This window comes from Puma concolor, chromosome D4 (assembly GCF_028749965.1).
Source record: "Puma concolor isolate L17-30 chromosome D4, mPumCon1.1.hap2, whole genome shotgun sequence".
NCBI classification, from domain to species: Eukaryota; Metazoa; Chordata; class Mammalia; order Carnivora; family Felidae; genus Puma; species Puma concolor.
In genome coordinates, this window is record NC_141679.1 from 85,316,399 (window position 1) to 85,336,355 (window position 19,957).

At 42.4% G+C, this 19,957-nt stretch overlaps 1 protein-coding gene across 3 annotated transcripts in view; it reads left to right on the forward strand.

Moving 5' to 3' along the window:
* The first annotated feature begins 10,410 nt into the window (after positions 1–10,410).
* PBX3 (PBX homeobox 3) overlaps positions 10,411–19,957 on the forward strand; it is a 222,155-nt gene continuing 212,608 nt past the window's right edge. The window contains exons 1-2 of one of the 3 annotated variants that reach the window (XM_025934614.2): positions 10,411–10,687; positions 11,627–11,700. In XM_025934614.2, coding sequence (XP_025790399.1) covers positions 10,488–10,687; positions 11,627–11,700 — 274 coding nt within the window. In that variant the 5' untranslated portion in view covers positions 10,411–10,487. Of the gene's footprint in view, positions 10,688–11,292; positions 11,350–11,626; positions 11,701–19,957 lie in introns of those variants that run through there. The other 2 variants (XM_086684032.1, XM_086684031.1) reach the window with 2 other exon arrangements.

The window sequence follows — 19,957 nt, forward strand, 5'->3', positions numbered from 1 at the left end:
CAGCAAACAAGTCAGGGTCTTCCAGGTGCAAGTGGAAATCCCCAGAAGAGAAGTGGATTGGTTTAGCTCTAGGCAAGTGCTCATCCCTGGTCCAATAAGCTAAGGCTAGGAGGGTTGGGCCCTGGGGCAGGAAATGTGGGTTTGGAGACTCATTGGGGTAGGTGTGAAGTTCAAAAGAAAGTGGGATCTGATGCTGGGCAACTACCTAAAACATGATTTTTACTGCCATGAAAAATCACAGTTGTCCAAAATTCCCAAGGATTATAAAATTTCATCTTAGCAAATACCTAACCTCTCTGCTTGTATCTTATGGTTTTGTGAAACATCATTTATTTGTTTCACCTCCTTTCCTCTTTCCACCTTATTGTACTAATGAGCAGTAACATAGTAGGAAGAACATGATAAGGAACATAATCCACAAGTTTGTTTCTAAAAAATAAAATCTTAAAGATGCACTTGATCAGTACTTTCCCTGGTAACACAAAGTTATTACCCATAATAATAAAAGAGAAGGCCTTATGAGTCCATTTTAATTGTTTCTGCATTAAAATCTGACCTAGAAATTCAAAATGGATGATAATCAAAAGTATCATTGAGTCGCTCCTGACAGAAGCAAGTTTATAACTTGTGTAGAAGTTCTTAGGAAATAATATCACCAAGAAATCTTTGATGGTCCCCTTATGGGTAAAAAAAAAAATAATTTTGGAAAATTTATTTTCAGATCAGCATATTGGAGCATAATTCTTAAAGAAACTTTTACTTTAAATCAGTTTTATTGTAGGCCTAGAAAAGAAACAGGACTAGGAGATGAACCTAGTGCTGACAAGAAGCTAGAGAGAGAAAAAGAAATATACTGTGGGACCACTTGTTTTTAAGAAATGAAACTCTGGATTTATGTGCCAGTTGCAAAAAAAAATCTCTCTAGGCACACTCTTCAGAAACTATTTGGACCTTCTCTGAAGTTTTTAGCACATTTCAAATACAAGCAAATTCCTTGTTTCAAGATAGTGATTTTTTGATACCCTATTTATTCATTTATTGGACAAAATATTTTCTAAGCATCAATTATATATGAAGTGTTGTTCAGGTGTTGAATGTCAAAAGATCTTTTCTTCAAGGAACAGAGTATTTAAGATACAATTCAAATGCATGGATACCTGTGTTCACAGCAACATTATTCACAATTGCTAAAATGTGGAAGCAGCCCAAATGTCCATCAATGGATGAATGAATAAACAAAACATGATACACACATATGATGAAATATTACTCAGCCTTATAAAGGAAAAGGATTCTGATACATGCTAGAACATGGGGGAAACTTGATGACATGATGCTAAGTGAAACAAGCCAGACAAAAAATGACAAATGCTGTACGATTCCACTTATATGAGGCATCCAGAGCCATCGAATTCACAGAGACAGAAAATAGCATGGTGACCTCCAGGGGCTGGGGGAAGGAGGAAATGGGGAGTTGGTATTTAATGGGGACAGGGTTTTAGTTTGGGAAGATGAAAAAAGTTCTGAAGAAGAATGGTGGTAATGGTTGCATATCAGTGTGAATGTGCTTAATGTCCCTGAGCTGGACACTTAAAAGTGGTTAAAATGATAAGTTATGTATATTTTACCACAATCAAAAAAAAAAAAAAAAAAAAAAGGTAACATTTATAAGAACCCAAGTGATACTGGGGACTCAAAAATGAGGCACTTTCTTCCTTTCAGGACTTGTAAAAGACTCTCTTGAGGTGACACTAAACCAGGGAAGCAACATATATGGTGGAAAGGGTCAGAAGTCTCCAGTCCCAATTCCACTGTCACTTAATAATGTATGACTTGGACAAGTGACATAACCACTCCAAAGGCAGTGAAGCCTGGGGGTTATTTACCAGGATGCTGAGCGAGACGACTTGTTTGAATTGTAGTTCATTAACCCGCCATGTGAACTTGGTCAAGTTATGTGACATTTTTAGGTCTCGGTTTCTCCAACTATGAATGGGACGTTAATGCCCAACTCACAGTGTTGTCATGAAGGTTTAACTCAATGAGGTATGGGAAACCGTTAGTACAGGGCTGCCACAAACTAAGTGCTCAGTAAGTGTAAGCAGCTGTTATTTTCTGAATCTGATCTATAAAGTAGGGTTCATATTACTTGTCTTAAAATTTTTGAGCTATTTTGAGCATCCATAGAGACATAGTATGTGAAAGAAGTTGAATAGCATTTTTGAAGATTGGTAAGATTTGGGCGTGCATTCCCGTTGAAGGGAATAGCGGGACCAAATGGCACGAGGCCAGAAAGTGTGAGGCAATAGGGGTGATTACAACATGGAATGTATGAAAAAGAATAGTGGGAAATAAGGCTGGAGAGATAGAACTAGGATAGTTTATGGAGGACCTGGAAGGCCTGGCCAAGAAGCACATTGCAAAGGTAGATCCCACGGAATTTAAGTGAAAGAAAGAGGGCAACGATCATGCCATGATTAGATTTGTCACTGAGAATTAAATTTGGAAGATGTGTTGGGCTACCTTCAGGATGATGTCCATCTTTGCCTGTAGGAGGTCCCGGGATCAATACAGGCATCTCGACCAAAAAAAAAAAAAAAAAAAAGAAAAAAAAAGATGCATATCTTACATTGGGCTGCTATAACAAAATACTACAGACTGAGTGGTTTAAACAACAGACATCTACTTCTCACAGTGCTGGGGCCTAGGAAGTCTGAGATCAGGGTGCCAGAATGGTCAGGCTCTGGTAAGGGCCTTCTTCCCTTGCAGATGACTGACAATATCCTATATCCTATATCCTCACTATATCCTGACAAGGCAGAGAGAGGAAGTTCTGGTATCTCTTCCTCCTTTCATAAGAGCACTAATCCCATCACGGGGTCTCTATCTTCAAGATCTCATCTGAACCTACTGAGTCCCCTAAAGTTATACCTCCTAATGCTATCACAATGAAGGTTATGGCTTCAAGATATGAATTTGGGGGTGTGTGTAAATATTCAGTCCATAACAGCTCCCAGTGACCCTTATCTTCTGATTTGCATGTTCTGTATAATCCTCTCCCCTGGAGTGTGGGTTGGACCTAATAACTTTTTTCTAAGAGAGAACATAGCCAAAGTGCTAGAATGTCACTGAGGAGATTATGTTACAAAAAGACTGACCTCCATCTTGCTTGCTCTCTCTTGCTCTCTGGCTTTCTCACACTTTTCAGAGCTGGCTGCTATGTTGTGAGCTGTGTTCCAGAGAGGCCCATGGGTCAAGGAACAGGTATCTCTGGCCAATAGCCATTGGGCACCTGAGGCCTGGCGACAGCCAGATGAGTGAGCTGAGAAGTGGGCCCTCCCCCTGATGAGCCTTGAGGTGACTGCAGCCCCGGCTGTCACCTTCACTACAGTCTCCTGAGAGACCTTAAGCCAGTGGCACCCAGTTAAGCTGCTCCAAATTCCTAACACACAGAAACTCTAAGATAATAAATGTTTGTTGTTTTAAGCCAACAAGTTTTGGGGGTAATTTATTACACAGCAATAGATAATACAGAGCCCAATAAGACTGCCTTCACTTAGATGCCAGCCAAAGTTCAAGGTTCCCCAGTCTACCTGCATTTCTAATCAACTGGCTACAAACTTGGGTATTCCCATGACCCTTTAAGGTTCAATAATTTACTAAATGACACAGAACTCTGAAAAGCACTACACTTATGATTACAGTTTCATTATAAAGGATATAAATCAGAACCAGTCAAATGAAGAGACACATAGGTCACGGTCTAAGAGGGACCTGAACACAGAGCTTCCGTGCTCTCTCCCCGGGTTGTCAGAACACATCATTTTTCTGGTATATCAGTGTGTTCCCCAACCAGGAAGATCCACTGAGCTTTGGTGTCCCGAGTTTTTATTAGGGCTTTATTACAAAGGCATGATTGGTTGGTTCATTGCCCACATGAATGAACTCAATCTTCAACTCCCTTGTCATCCTGGGAGAATGAAGTGGCTCAGAGCCCCAACCCTCTGATTACGTGGTTGGTCTTTCTGGTGATCAGTCCCTATCCTGAGCCTTTTCGTTAGCATAAACTCAGGTATGATCCAAGGGGCTCATGAAAAAAAGAGACACTCCTCTCACTTAAGAAATTGCAAAGGTTTAGGGCGCCTGGGTGGCTCAGTTGGTTGAACATCCAACTTCAGCTCAGGTCATGATCTCATGGCTGGTGAGTTCGAGCCCTACATGCTGACAGCTCAGAGCCTGGAGCCTGCTTCTGATTCTGTGTGTGTCTCTCTCTCTGCTCCTCCCCTGCTTGCGCTCTGTCTCTCTCTCTCTCAAAAATAAACATTAAAAAAAATTTTTTTTTTAATTGCAAAGGTTTTAGAAGTCACCTCCTAGGAATCCAGGACAAAGATAAGGCTATTATTATTATTATTATTATTATTACCATAATATAACATCTCCCTACCTGTAGGAGCTCCTGCTATATACCAGGCACTGTGCTAGGCTGTTCTTCCATCCATCATTTCTTTATGTAATTATAGTGCTAGATCAGCTTTGCTGCAAGAAGCAAAAAACCCAGACCAATAGGAACTTAAAAATAAGAATTAAATTTTCTCACATAACTAGGAATCTGGGAGTAAGCAATTACTGGTTTTGTTCAGATGGTCAACAATGCCTGGAGGCACCTAGGCTTTTCCTGTCTTTCTGCCCCACTTGCCATGTTTATTTTTGTTTTTAATAAATGCTTTATTTTGGAATATTTACAGAGAATTGAGTAGTACAGAGTTTTCTAATACCTCCCACCCTGTTTCCCTATTATTAACATCTTATGTTAATATGGAACATTTGTGGGGCGCCTGGGTAGCTCAGTCGGTTAAGCGTCCGACTTTGGCTCAGGTCACGATCTCGTGGTCCGTGAGTTCGAGCCCCGCGTCAGGCTCTGGGCTGATGGCTCAGAGCCTGGAGCCTGCTTCCGATTCTGTGTCTCCCTCTCTCTCTGCCCCTCCCCCGTTCATGCTCTGTCTCTCTCTGTCTCAAAAATAAATAAATGTTAAAAAAAAAATTAAAAAAAAAATGGAACATTTGTTACAATTAATGGACCAATAGTGATACATTATTATTAACTTATGTCTATAGCTTATTCAGATTTCCTTAGTTGTTACCTAATGCCCTTCTTCTGTTCCAGAATCCAATCCAGGATACCACTTTACATTTAGTTGTCATAGCTCCTCAGACTCCTCTTGGTTATGAGGGTTTATTAGATATTCTTTGTTTTTGGTGACCTTGACAGTTTGGAGTACTAGTCAGTTATTTTATAGAATATCCCTAGGCTGAAATTTGTTTAGGGCTTTTTCTCACGATTAGACTGGGATTATGGGTTTGGAGGAGGGAGAAGACAGAGATAAACCACTAAACTCTGTTGATCTTTATCCTCATGTTGTCACCTCATTGTGACAAGATGGCTGCCACCACTGCTCCAGAACGAGAACCACATTCAAAGGTGGAAAGAGGCAAGGAAGGAGAGAAGAGCCATGTCAGTCCCTTATTTTTTATCAGGAAAGTCATCCCATCATCTACTTGACAGACACAGAAGGCAGGGGGCAGGATGTTCATAGTTGATTTAGACCATAACTGAGACTGAACACATTGCTATTGGAATAAAATCACCATTCTATCAGCATGGAAAAATGTGGGCGAGCAAGAGACAGTGTCAGGTCCAAGTGCCTACTGTGTATGAGACTGTATTATACTAGGTGCTATGAGAGATGGAAGGACAAAGAAATGGTGCTTTCTGCTAAACTTTGCAGAAATTATGTATTTCAGTAAATATTCTCTTTTAAGGACCTCATTGCAGAATGGTGCACTATTATCCCACTGACTCTTTGGTTGCTCAAATACATCCACAGAAGGTGATGATTTGTCACATGTCACATTTGCTAGCAACTGTAAAGACCACTTCTGAAGAGTCGTTTCTAGGGGCACCTGGGTGGCCCAGTCACTTGGGCATCTGACCTCAGCTCGGGTCACAATCTCATAGTTCCTGGTGTCAAGCCCCACTTCAGGATCTGTGCTGACAGTGCAGAGCCTGCTTGGGATTCTCTCCACCCCCCTCTGTCCCTCCCCCACTTGTACCCTTTCTCCCTCAAAATAAAAGAAAAAAGAGTCATTTCTAGAGAGATGGAGCAACGATGTGTTGGAAAGTAAATATCTAGTCAGTTTCTCCAAAGCAACAATTTGGAAAAGTTTAATCTTTCTTAGATGTCCAAGTTTTGTTTTGTTTTAAGTCAAATCAATCATGTTATAGTCACACCTCAAAATTCTTTGCCCAAACATATTTATTAACCAGATGAGAAAACTAACAGGTGAATTGAGAGCAAACAACACAGGACTATTGAGTATGGGAATAAATTACATACGTCAGGCAATATGTTCTGAGAGGTTAGAGCGGATGAAGATCAGTGAAGGCAGGCATGGCCGGAAAGGCAGGGAAGAAGGCAGGGTCCTAGATGGCCAGGAAGAATGGCCTGCCTGAGCTTTGGTCTTCATTTCCCTTCTCCATTGCCAAGATATCCAGATTCTTCTAACAGAGTTGTTCATTCTCTTTTTATTAGGTACTGATTATTATTTTCATTGATTTACAGTTCACCTGTCAAGGCCTTGTGATTTTTACTTAGTAATCTTAATTAAATGACTTTTTTTTTTTCCACAGTGTTTCATAGGGTGGGCTTTGCAGCCACACAGATCAAGATTTGAATTCAAGGTCCAGCACTTACTGGCTTTGTGGTATTGTGTAAGTTCCTTACCCTCTCTCATTCTGTTTCCTTATTTAATAATAACCTTACCTAGATAAGGCTGTTGTGAGCCTGAAATAAGATGAAATAAGGGGAACACAGAGCATAGTGTCCCGCCCTGAGAGAGTGCTCAATAATGGCATCTGCTGTGATGATCACTATATTGATGACAGAGGCAATGGTGATGTTAATATAAACCTATGGGGAAGGATGGATATGTGAGAGCCCCTACTTGGTTTTCACCATTTTGTCACTGTTAACTTTACATGAATGTACACTCACCAAAACTAAATTACATTTCCCTTGACTTTTTAATAATCACTGCCTTAGAAAGAGCAAAGATGGATTCAGGTACTTAGGGAGGTTCTCTATTCTATTATCTGTGAAGGCACCAAACCACGTGACTCAGATTGCTGAGCAGAGACAAGGCAACATCCTACACGAGAAACTGGCAAAGGCACAAAAGATCTTGGAACATGTGCAATTAATTGACACCGTTTATTGGGGCTTGGAAATTAATCTAAAAGAATTTACAATTTAAATCAATGGTGATTGTCAATGAACCTATGAGGGAATCCTTGCTAGGACCCTGTAGCTTTTACTGCAACCCATATTGACAGTAACAAAAAGAGAAGTCTCCCAAGCAGAAGGTCAATCTAATCCAAGCACTTAATGCAGAATTATGATATCAAATTTCCACATCACTGAATGACCATGGGTTTAGAGGTGTGTGCCATAAAATAGCTTCGGGGGCTAGACATTTAACAAGTTGTTTTATTCCTAATTGCTGGCATTTGCTTAACTGTTTTCTTAATTCTAATTTATGTTTTTATGTTCCAGTTTGTTTACATAGCCCATAGTTCCCAATTGCCTTTATTTGCTTAAGTGTTTCTTTAATTTTATTTACATTTTTATATATGTTGCTTTGCTTACATAACTCACTGTTTGGAGTGGGCTAGAAATAACCATAAATCCCCATTGCTAATTAGCTTCATCCTCATGACTGATTAGTCAAGATTATGAGCCTAGAAGAAGGGCAGGAAGGTGGCCTGATAGTGAGTCATAGGATCAATGAATTTTAGAACTGGAAGGAATTTAGAAGTTAAGGCATCTTTCAGACAGAATTCTGTGGTTTTACATCTTCAGCATTGGAAAATTAACGAAAGATTGGCTGCTTGCTCTTGTTCCTTTATGCAAAAAATGCATAAGGATTTGGTGACAGCTTTGAAAAACAAGTGAAGAATAAAGAGAAAGCCCAATCAATGATGTCTATGAGTAACCCATAATGGGGGCTTGAAAGAAGAATCAGAAACTTGACATATGAATGGGCTATAGAAGAGCAGAGAATATTAATGAACATGAGGGGGCTTCTTTGGAAGTAAGTAAGCAGAGTGGATTATTTGGAACTCCCTCTCCAGCAGCTGTGCAGTTTGTAAAGATTTTAGCTTGCCTAACTATAAGGTTAGCTATTAGCTTTGCAGTGGGGAGTATTTAAAAGTACACACAACATATGAAGGAAAGAACCTGGAACCGAGTAGCCTGCTTCATTCCAAGAATCCATCTGGCATGTAAAGAACTGCTTGTCCTACATTAAACCCTGCAGAGTAAGAGCCATTTTTCATATCTCATACCCCTATTTTTGGTTTCAGATAAGACAGCTTACTGAGTTTGGGGAATGAACAAGACTTTTCAGAAACACCTAACCAAAGAACCCATTTACGATGAGCTCCGCGAAACTCAAATGGAGAAAACATGTTGAAGCCTTTTGGGAAATCAGGTTACAAGAAAGCTCAAGCGTCCACAAGCGGCTGAAATCTAGATCCCTAAATAATGTGCGGTTTTAGCTATTTGTAGACAGAGAACAATGGAAGAAAAGGCGTTATGGATATGCAAATCTGTGGCTGGGAACCCCACCATTAAATGACTCATGGTGATGGGGGTAAGTTGATGAGTGAAATCTAGTCTATCCTTAAGTAAACATATCTTTGTAATAAAGAGCTCGTTTTTTGCAGCTTTGGTCCATCTGGAGGCAGCTGAAAGCAAACTCTGCCAAAGGAGTAATCCCTGGATTACCAAGAATTGCAGAGTATGTGAAGTGTTGTAAGGCTTGAATTGGTCCTGGATGTCAGGCTCTTTCCCTCCTCCCCGAGACAGTTCCCTCTGACATATTTTCATTTGCTCCCCTTTCAAGAGAGTGTATGGCATTCGGATCCGCTCAAAGCAGACATCAAGCATGCGGGACAACAGGCCACCACCTTACCTGGTCACCTCTTGAGGAACAGCCCAAGGCCGGAGCGCGGGCCCAACTCGGAGCAGCGCCCTCTCTGTTACTATGGTGATCGCGGGGGGCGGGGCGGGGCCACCATCCGCAGCTTCCCCGCCTCTGCCCAGGACATTTCGAACGCTCCAATTGCGACAGCTCTTTCTTGCCTCTGTCCCGCCCCGTTCGGTTCCTAGTGTAATGCGATTGGCCTGGGACTGGCGGCCGGAACCCTGAGGGTACCACCTCCCGACGGGAAGAGCGGGAAAGTGTACCAGGCGCTGTCCAAGGCGTGAAGCTCGCGGAGCTGCCGGGAAGCACATGGGTGGCTTTGGAACGAGTTGCCCCATGTCCCGTGCACAGCTCTTCGCACTCATGACTGCTAACACTAGGGATCAGGAGCTGGGGTGTGGGTACAGCGTTTGCAGGCCGGGTGGGGGGGACCCAGACCCGCGGGCGGAGGACGCATCCAGGCGTGAGGACACAGTGCCGCGCTCTCGGGCGCTGGGGATCAGAGGCCAGAGGGGCGGGCCGTAATTCGGGGGCGGCACCAGCGGCGGCGGCGGGAGGTGCAGAGCCCAATGAGCGCGCGCGCCGCCCTCGGGGGCGGAGCGTGCGGAGCGCTCCCCACCCTCCCTCTCGCCCCCGCCCCTCCCCCCGGGCGCCGGGGCCGCAGTGAGTGAGTGGCACTGGCAGCCTGTCAATCCCTCAGCCGAACGGCCTTCGAGCCCGGTCCGCGGCGGCTGCTGGCAGGGTGCGCGGCTCAGGCAGTGGCGGCGGCGACTTCTCCCGCCCCATCAATCTGCTGTCCGCCCGGCGCGCGGCCCGCCGGGGCCCTCCATCGGGCTCCGCGCCCCGCTGCGCCGGCCCGCCTGCTCCCAAACTTTCCTCCTCCGCCCCTTTCGCTCCTCTCGGCCCGCCCGCCGGCCTCCTCCTCCGCCGCCGCCTGCCGCCGCCGCTCCCTCCCCCGGGGCCGCCGGGGCTCGGATCCCGCCCGGCCGAGGCGGCGGCGGCGGCGGCGGCCGAGGGAGGGGAGTGCGCAGGCTGGCGCGGGGGGCGGCGGGCGTCCCGGCAACTCGGCCGGCGCTGAGGAGCAAGTTGCGCGGGGCCGCCCGGCGGGGCGCGCGGCGGCGAGGAGGCGGCGCGGCGGCCGCGTGAGGGCAGCGGGCGCCGCTGCCTCCGCCTCCGCCACCGCCGCGGAGCCCGGCGCTTCCGCCCGGCGCTTCTCCTGAGCTTCGGCGGGGGCGGAAGCCGGAGCCGGGCGCCCGTCCGCACCGCCTCAGCCGCGGGCCCCGCCGGCCGGGCCGCCCCCTCCCCGCGCGGGCGGGGAGCGCGCGGCCGCCTCCCCCTCCCCCTCCCCCTCTTTTCTTCTCCTCCCTCGTCGCCGCCGCCGCCGCCGCCGCCTCAGCCTTCGCCTCAGCCGCCGCCGCCGCCCGCTCCCGCCCGCGCGCGGCGGGATGGACGATCAATCCAGGATGCTGCAGACTCTGGCCGGGGTGAACCTGGCCGGCCACTCGGTGCAGGGGGGCATGGCCCTGCCGCCTCCCCCGCACGGCCACGAAGGGGCGGACGGCGACGGCAGGAAGCAGGACATCGGCGACATCCTCCACCAGATCATGACCATCACCGACCAGAGCTTGGACGAGGCGCAAGCAAAGTTGGTGTCGTCTCATTAAGCATCTTTTGTGTGTGTGCGGGAGCCGGGCCCGCGGCCGAGTCGCGGCCCGGGGTGGCGCCCGGGGCAGGGGCCTCAGCCCCGGGCAGGGAACTTTCTCCGCAAATCGCCCGCCCGCCCGGGCCTCGGGGGGACTTGCCCTCACCCGTCGACGCGGGCGGGAGTCGGCAAAGTTGCTCTCGGGGCTTGGGACGGACTTGGTGCCACGCGGATTTTGTGGTTTTCTCGCCCTCCCTCGCCTGGCCCTCTGGCAGCCCGGCCCCCTCCCACGGATTCAAACCTCCCGCCTGGACCCCGTGCACGCCGCCCCAAGAGGGCCTGGGGCCGCACTTGCGGGAAGTGCAACTTTCTCCTCCGGCCGGGAGTCGCGGTGCAGGGCTCCACTGGCCGCGGGACGCCCTCGCTGTGCGGGCGGCCGCCCCAGCCGGGCGGGCGCGGGGCGATGGGCGGTTCCCTGGCGGGTCCGGGTGCGGGCGGCCAAGTTCTCGGGGAAGGGAGGGCCGCCTCGCAAACTTTGCCGAGCTGTCACCGCCCGCTGGCCGCAGTCGGCCGGGCGCCCGCGCCGCTCCTGCTCCTCCTGTGGAGGGCTGACGCGGGAGCCCAGCCGCGCCGTCCCCTCCCCCGGGTCGCCGCCGTCTGCCGGGGTATCCAGGCTCCCCGCGCGGGTTCGCGCCCTGCGGTCGCCGAGGCTGCTGCCTGCCGGGCAGATGGGTCGCGCCTCGTTCGGGCTGGAGCTTTAGCCGCCGGAGCTTGCGGGCTGTCGCTAACTAGTCAACTTGAGTTTCTGTTGACTTGCCGTGGTTCCAAGGAGCCTTCCAAAATAGAGGGCCGGAATTAAATCTTGGGTCTAACTTAAAGGAAGGCGCCATATTATTCCATAGGTGATGCTAATACCTTTGTGTTTTGCTATTTGTTTTTTAGGAAACATGCCCTGAACTGTCACAGAATGAAACCCGCGCTCTTCAGCGTCCTGTGTGAGATCAAAGAGAAAACAGGTAAGAGGCTGCGCCCCACAGTGGGCCTGGAGACCCCCGAGGTGGGGTCAGAGCTACTCCTTCCACTCTCCAGTTGAGAGCTGCTGCTTTTGGGCACCGCCATCTTTGATCATTCTCTGCTTCCCACCTCCTGGTCTTGAGAAAAAACTGCAATAAATCTGGAGTCGATTTCTCAATTCCGCTCCTGGTATAAAATGAAGTGTAGATGCGGACGGGGCTGGGTCGCTGTCCCCAGGCGGCCGCCCCTGGCTGCGGGCTGGGAGGGGGCCCAGAGCACCAGCCGCCCTCTCCCGCTCCTTTCGCCTCGTTTGTGTGTCAGTTTTTAAAAGGAGCAACGGGAGACTGGATGCCAGGGACCGAGTCCCCGGGAGAAGCATCGCCCGAACTTTGTTTTACTTAGACAGCCCTAAGCTTCAGCTCCACAAATAGAAGAATAGACTCAATTGAACGGACTCCAGTAGGATGTTTGAATTAGTGTTTTAGTTGGGAAGGCTACTTTTAAGGACCCAGAAAGGGTAATGATGTGTTTAGGCATGTTCAATGTACTACATCTATTAGTACTTTCATTAAATTTTATGCTTGAAGTCATTACGCTGTAAATATGTTTAATATATTTTGTAAAGTAGAAAAAGGTTCACAGTTGCAGATTAAACAATTTTTGAAGTGTCCAAGGCAGGGAATGCAGGAGAAGACAGGTTTTGCAGAAGTGCTGAAATAAAAGCTACAAGAACACGTTAAACAAATTTCTGGCAATTCACTTCAATTTAATTTTCTTGTTAGACTTTTTAAAATTAAGGGTATTTTAGTCTTGAGGTGGTAGTAGTGACTCAAATGGAATTGGAAATTTAATCTAGATGTTTTAGTTCCAATTTGGCATTATCTGCCCTGTATATGGCAAATAAGTGCATTAAACAAGCTTTACTGTTGGGGGTGTGTGTGTGTGTGTGTGTGTGTGTGTGTGTGTGTGCGTGTGTGTGTGTGTGTGTTTGTGTTGGCTCTATGGTTTATAAAGTTGCTGTTTTTTAACTTCAGGCAAAGAAGAGAAAGTTAAAAGTTCAGGATATAGCAATATCCAAATGATGCTGTTTAAAAGATTAAATGTCATTGTGTTTAAATCAAGTGTACAAATAATAGCACACAAAATATACTTGTTTGTTGGTAGGAGAGTTGCCCTCCGTTTAAACAGATTTTTCACTCTGCAATGCTATTCTGATTCTAAAAGTAATCAAGAGAAGATGATGGGTTTTTGCCACCTTTTAAAATATATGCTAAGACCATAAGTAACAGAAAATATTGAGATCCTTAAAGATAGTTTTCCTCCTTTTCATTCACATAGTATTCATGGTTTGTAAATGTTGAGTGATCCCTTTTAAGGTATATTTTACATTTTGAAAACCACAGGCATTTTAAATTCCTAACTTTTACTGTGTGTTGATTTTTAGCCATCTTTTAGCAAGCAATGTGATTTAAAATGGTAGATAATTTTTATCTGACTATAAAATAAGACACCAAACATTAAATCTTGAAGATTTTTAGTTTAGAAGCCTGAAAGTGTACAATTCTCAGTAAATTATGTTGCTTAATGTCCAAGGATTTTCTTGCTATCAGGGCTCCACTTCAGTTTCTGCTGACAGCTAAGCACTGGGGTATTGACTATGTTGTGAATATTAAGATTGATTCAACTCACAGGGCATTATATTACTAGGGAGAGGGGATTGATATTCTTCCCCTATCACCCCCTTCTCGTTATTTGTGTGTATGTATGTATGTATCTTTTTTTTTTTTTTTTTGGCCTTTTTAAAGTTTTGGCCTAGCCAGCTTGAGAACCAAACCCAGCAAACTGCTTTTCTTGTTTAGACATTTAGCAGCAGGCAGAATTCAATTAGGAGGCATAAGTCCTCTAGTTGCTTATTTGCACAAGACTTAGTTACACCATTCTGAAAGGAAAGTATAGTCAGCCTCATGTCAAAGGTGAGTTACGAAAAAGAAACAAGTCTTTTCAGAGTCTGGGATTACTGGCAGAGAGAGCTTTGGTAGGGCTCTTGCTATTTAAGAAGCAAGAGGTAGCTGACAAAGGAAATTTTTGTCTTTTGAAAATTGTTTCTGAGGCTTTCAGTGATAACTTGTAAATTAGATCCTCTTTTTATGCTTTGGCCGGCATATTCAAGTTTGCACGTTATCTCTTTTGTAAAAAGCCAACAGCCAACAAAGAGTAAAGGCGGCTGTCTGGGCAGAGGCATCTTCCTGCCTGCCTCTCTAAGCTCGAGAGGGCTGGGATTTAAGTACCGAATGATTGATGGGGGTGAAGCTCTTTCTCTCCTCTCCTTTCTCCCTTACTACCCATCGCTCCACCTCACCCTCCAAAAGTAGTCTTAGAAGGAGACAGGGACGCCGAACCCAGTATCCTTGATTTGAAATAAAACATCTGTGTAGACATTAGTGTTACCAAAGCAAAGAAAGCAGGGCAGCAAATTTCAGGCCTCCCCCCTTCCTCCCCACATCTCTTCCCACAGATAGGCTTTGGAAACATCATGAACTTATAAAATAAGCATTATAGAATATATGTGTATTGCATAATGTTTTTTCTGTAGATTATTTTATTTAATCTAATGATACAGTATCCAGAGATTAATTCTGTGTAATCTGGAGAAAGTTTACCTAGTCATTTGTAACAGAAACCGGAACATTATGTGATGACTCTATTCTGCATAATGGAGGGGTAGGGGGTGGTTGTCTGGTGGGGAGGTGGGGGGGAACTGTCACTTCGGTGGATAATGTCATTTCAGTTGTGCTTCTCCTAAAATAAGACAAAATCATTTCTTTAAAAAAATTCCATGTATTTATAGATCTGCCAGTAGGTTTTGAGGTTTCTGATCAGGCAGTGAACACAGCCAGTTCTGATGCACGTGAGGGATTTAGTTGGAAACATCTTTTTTCTCTCCTACCACATATGAAAAGGTATTTTTCCTTTCTGACAGATAAATGGGTAATCTACCACAATTATATTATTTTCTTGTTCAGAGGTAGGGAAAGTATACTTTTACTATGAGATGCTTGCTTTTTCTTGAAAATGTATTCTTTTGTAAAATTCATCATACAATTATTTTGGGGTAGAAACGTCATCACTAGTTGAATTGTGATATTTATGCATTTTGAAAGCAACTGAAAAGTCATAGACTTTAAAATCAACATATTTGTCTATTTTAAACTAAGCAACTAGTGAGAGAGTTATAGATATATGTTGAGATTTTCCTCTTAATTACTTTTTAGCCATATTTTACCATCGATCTCTTCTTAAATATTCCTGATGCTCTGAGGTCTCCTCATCTACATACTTCTTTTGGTGCATTCCCTCACATCTTTTTGGCCACCTTAATCTTGATTATTGAAGTACTTTTCTTTGTGAAAATATTCCATCCTCACAAATCTGCCTTCTTTCCCAAACCTTTAATTATGAGAGTTCAAATGAACAAAATGGTTCTTTTTGAGAAAGAAATGTATTTTTAAGAAATTTTAATGAAAATCCAACATTTTAGTATATAACTGAAGCATACTGTGAAAAAAAAATTCTACTAAAAAAAAAAAACAACATCACAACCTTTTCCTTTCTAAATGGTAGGTTAAAATATTCTATGTTGATAGCTGCCAACCAAACTCTGATTTATTGCCACCACAAACCCTAAATAGCGTTCATTTACTAGTAATGTCTAATGGCATACATGATGGTTTGCCAGATTTGTGGCCTTTGTGAGGCTTATAAGCAGGACTGACTTGGGAAGATCATAAAACTTAATGAACTTCTCTACTGCAGGAGGTGTCCGCAGGGGAAGAGAAAGGCCTGCTTGGCTGGTTGGGCTGGTTGAAGTATTTTTTATGTTTAAGGAGAAGAAGAAAATGACTATTAAAAATGCTTTACTTTTGAAGGACCCTCCTCCCCCAGAAGGAGTCATAAGAATTTTAGATATCAAAACTGGATTTAAGAATGTAGCTTGTTATGTGAGTTTTTATATGCCTTTAGGATATGATGTATATGTGATTAAACCTTTTATCTTTAGTGTTATCAGTGTGGCTAGGTTTCAAGGACAGAGCAGGGAACTCAGTGAATACCTCTCCATTTAATTCTGACCCTACAGGCTTCGAGACTTATTGGAATCTTCTTTTTTCTGTTTTCTTTTTTTTTTAATGATTCAGTATAAAATGTGTTCATTTTTCATTGCACAGTGCCCTATAATTCTTTAATTCCCAATGTATAAAAACCAAATATTCCATGAAGTGAAAATTTAATAGGAAAGGTGAAAACTTATATATGAGAATAAATGTTATTGTATATATTGCATATGTTCTTTTAAGTTACTTTTGCAGTATTTCCAATATAATTATCATTATCTGTTCCAGACTTTTAAAAGCAAATGCACTATTCCATACATGATTCATTCTTGTATTTTAATGAACTTATTTTCCAGTTGTAAAAAACTTTTTATTATGGACAAGTGGAAACATAAAAAACATGTAGAGAGAAGAGAAACTCGAACCCCCATGAACTAATCACCCACTTTCAGCAGTTAGCAACACTTGGCCAATCTTGTTTTGTCTGTAACTCCCACCCTTTTAGGATTATTTGGAAGCCAATTTTAATGGACTGTTAACATTTTAAATTTCATATCAATTTTTGACACGTTATGTCTTGTTTACATTGGAAATATTAAATGACTAAACAGGAAAAAAATATAAAATCAGTATATCTTAGAAATGTCATTAATTATCACTTTATCACCAATCTTTTCTTAAAGTAATTTAAGAATATTTTTATTGAATTTTATCTATTTTTATAGATTTGTATGTATAACTCACCATAGCTTTTAAGGAGGTATTGAGGGAAGATGTAAAAGACTGTTGTTTTTCTAACTTACTTTTCCTCTCTCTTCCTTTTAAGATAACACATGCAATATATTCGTAGAAAACCTAGAAAAAAATCCAACTACCATACTGGTTTAGAACTTCATGATCAAGTATTGTATTATCTTAAAAATATGGGAATATCTTCCAACTCTTTTTTCTTCTTCCCTATAAAAATATATTGAACCTTCTTGTCAATACTAACTTGATCTGTACAAGTAATTCTTTCATGCCTTAGTTTTAGTAGAGTTCATTTTATTACAGATTTGTGTAGTTTTGGTCTTTTACTTGGGACTTTACTGTGTTACTTTATTAATTTACATAATTTTATTCCTAATCAGGAGTGTATTAATACGGTGGCAAAGGAAGCCCTGATTTTCCCCAAAGAGCATATTGTTTCATCGGCTCTCATAAAATGTATCTGTGTACATCTTTCATGCTGTGATTCTTTCCCTTTTAATTAATTTCATTTGTATTTTTAGATTTCAATTTATAAATTTTGTAAAAGGCTATTTACAAGACAGATTTAAGTTTAACATTTCATTTTGATTATTTATATTTTGATACTTTATGGTGGCATTGTACAGGATGAAGTTCTGTTATATGAAGTATGGTTATAAAGAATTGAAACCACATTTCATGAACCACACCCTAAATCAGTCACCACTTTATTTTATACTCATACCATTGAGGTATCTATTCAGAATAAATACTTAAAATGTCAGCACAAACACATCAAGTTAAATAAAGATTTTAGACTCTTTTTCCTCTATTCATGTACATGTGGACATCTTTAGGTATTTATTATTTCAATATTGACACTGTGAGAATAATGTTTTATTTGTTTTCTCAGCAGGCTTGTGTTTTAGCCATTTATCAGTGTGATCAGCATGATTTAGGTAGTAACTGACTAACAAAGCTCGCACACCACCCTTTCCATGTTGACCTTTTCAAGCATTGCTCTACTTCATAGGCCATTTGAGTCTTTAAGTATGAAGAGAGTAAATAATTTACATCACTGTGTAGTGTAAGTTGGCCGAAGTTTTCCAGACCTGGCTCTCAGATTTTTTTTACAAAGTTATAGAAGCTAATTAAACAAATTGCTATCACAGCTAGGTGATAGTGTTGTTATACTTAGCACATAAATGAATAAGTAATGCTTGAACAGGTCACTGAAAAACTATCGTTTTTATGCCATCAGACACAGAACATGTTAGAAAACAAATTTCAATAATCTTCAAACTTAATTCTAATTATTGCTGTTGTAGGTAGAATAGTAACCAGAATCTCTTCTTTATTTTTTTGTAGACGTAGTCCATAAGTATAATATGTTTGTAGTTTTGACGGTAACAGTAGTTTGCTTTGGTACTAAATTTGAGTGTATGTCTAGCAAAAAATTGGTGTGATAGAACGTTTTAAGTTGAATTGGCATAGTATTTTTTTTTTTTTTTTGGACTGACTATATGATAGTAGCTGATTAGGACTGAAAACAATTAAAATTAAGTATGGATAAAAATAATTGTTAAAAGTTTTGTACTTCTTTTTTTTCTTCAGTTTGCTTTAAAAATGTTACGCTATTTTGAACACTAACCCTTTTTGTGTGATCATATTAATGAGGACTTGGTATACATTGTAAGCCTTTTAAGGCTGATGATTCCTCATGATGTTTAAACCATTATTTGGGAGACTCAACATATGTTATGGCAAAATGATTTTTTTTGTGTGTTTGTTTTGTTTTATGTGATACATCAGTTTTCAAAGCACATTTCTTAGGCATCAGAGTCCAGCAGGTGGCTTTTTACATTAAAAAAATTCATAAATTTTAAAATCCCATAAAATTTTATTTCAAATTCAAATTAACTAATTGAGAATGTCAACATTTCCACTGTCTCTATATTAACATTTATAATAGAACAAATGGTTGCATATAGAAATTATCTGCAACATAATCTAAATTAAGATTCTAAACAGGCATTACAGATGCTGGTAACTTTGGCAATTATCATTTTGTTTGGTGAACAGTAGTAAAACAGTGTGCGGTAAAAGTGTTTAGAGAGAGAGGATAAATAAATTGAACAGTTTTGCAATGCAAAGTGGTTTGTGGTGTTTTTGAGGATTTCTTGGCTCTCTCTTAACTGCTATTGTGAGCCTGGAGCAGATTTCCCCATTGCTAATGCCCTAGAAGTATTAATTCACTTTGATATGCTAATTAGAGGGCATTATGCAAGAAATGAGATTAAGTGGCAGCATGAAGCCATTTGCCTGTCAGTAAATTGAGAGCTTTAGCATCAGGAGGAGCTTTGTTTTTTTTTTTTGGGGGGGGGGGGGTTTGGGGTTTTTTTTTTTTTTTTTTTAGTTTCTCTTGGTTTTGCATATAAATAAAATTGATTGAAAGGTCTAGAGAAGCTTCTAGAACATCAGTGTATTTTTCTCCCCTCTTATGATTATTGAAACGTGGTGTTACAGAATTTTTCTGAATATTAATTGACCTAATTGGAGATACAAAGAAGTGTTTATTGTACTCTCTCTATATGAAAGTATACTAAGAATTTTGTGTCATCTAGTCTTTTTTCTAAAGCCTAATTTCAGCAACATGGCTAGTAACTGTTATCACTTCTTTTCAGAGTGTAAATGTGTGTGCGCGCTCGTGCAGCAGTCTTCACTAAACTGAACTTCACAAGAATCTTTCCTTTATGAGGGAAAGAAAGAATAAATAGTTGACTTGGGCTTCGGGAAACTATATTAAATGAGCATTAAGACTATGGCTTCGGTACCTAAAAGCTGAAACAGTTAGCATAAGTGGTTATGCTCTGCACTTCACACACCTGTAGCATTTACATGTCAGCATATATCTGTTGTGTAAGATCACCACATTATTTGATTTTCATGTTGGAGGTTGAGTTTTGTCCTTGATTCTGATTTTGCTGACTTTGGTGATTTAAGGCAGGCCTCCGATATTTCTGTCTGTAAAGCCACTATGTGATCTTGTGTATTTTGTTGGGAGATTCCATGAATGAATACTGTGATTGGAATGGTGGATTGCAAGAAAGACAGAACTTCTCTGGGCCTATGAAAAATTTAAGATTTCCTCCAATGTGGAACTTTTTTACCTGTTGTAAACCATTGCTAGAAGTAGAATTGCAAAACTCTGCCCTGCTACCAGGGTGTGGTTAGATAGGACAGAGTTTGGATGAAACATTTATATTGAGGTTTGGTTCTGGTGTCTGAATTCCACCACTGTGGCTATGACTCTAGACCCAGTAAACCATAACTTCTCTTTAGAGCCATATGGATTATTTAGTCACCACAGCTGCCGTGCATACTCACTACCAAGGCTGGCATCTCCTCGGTGTGCATGTGT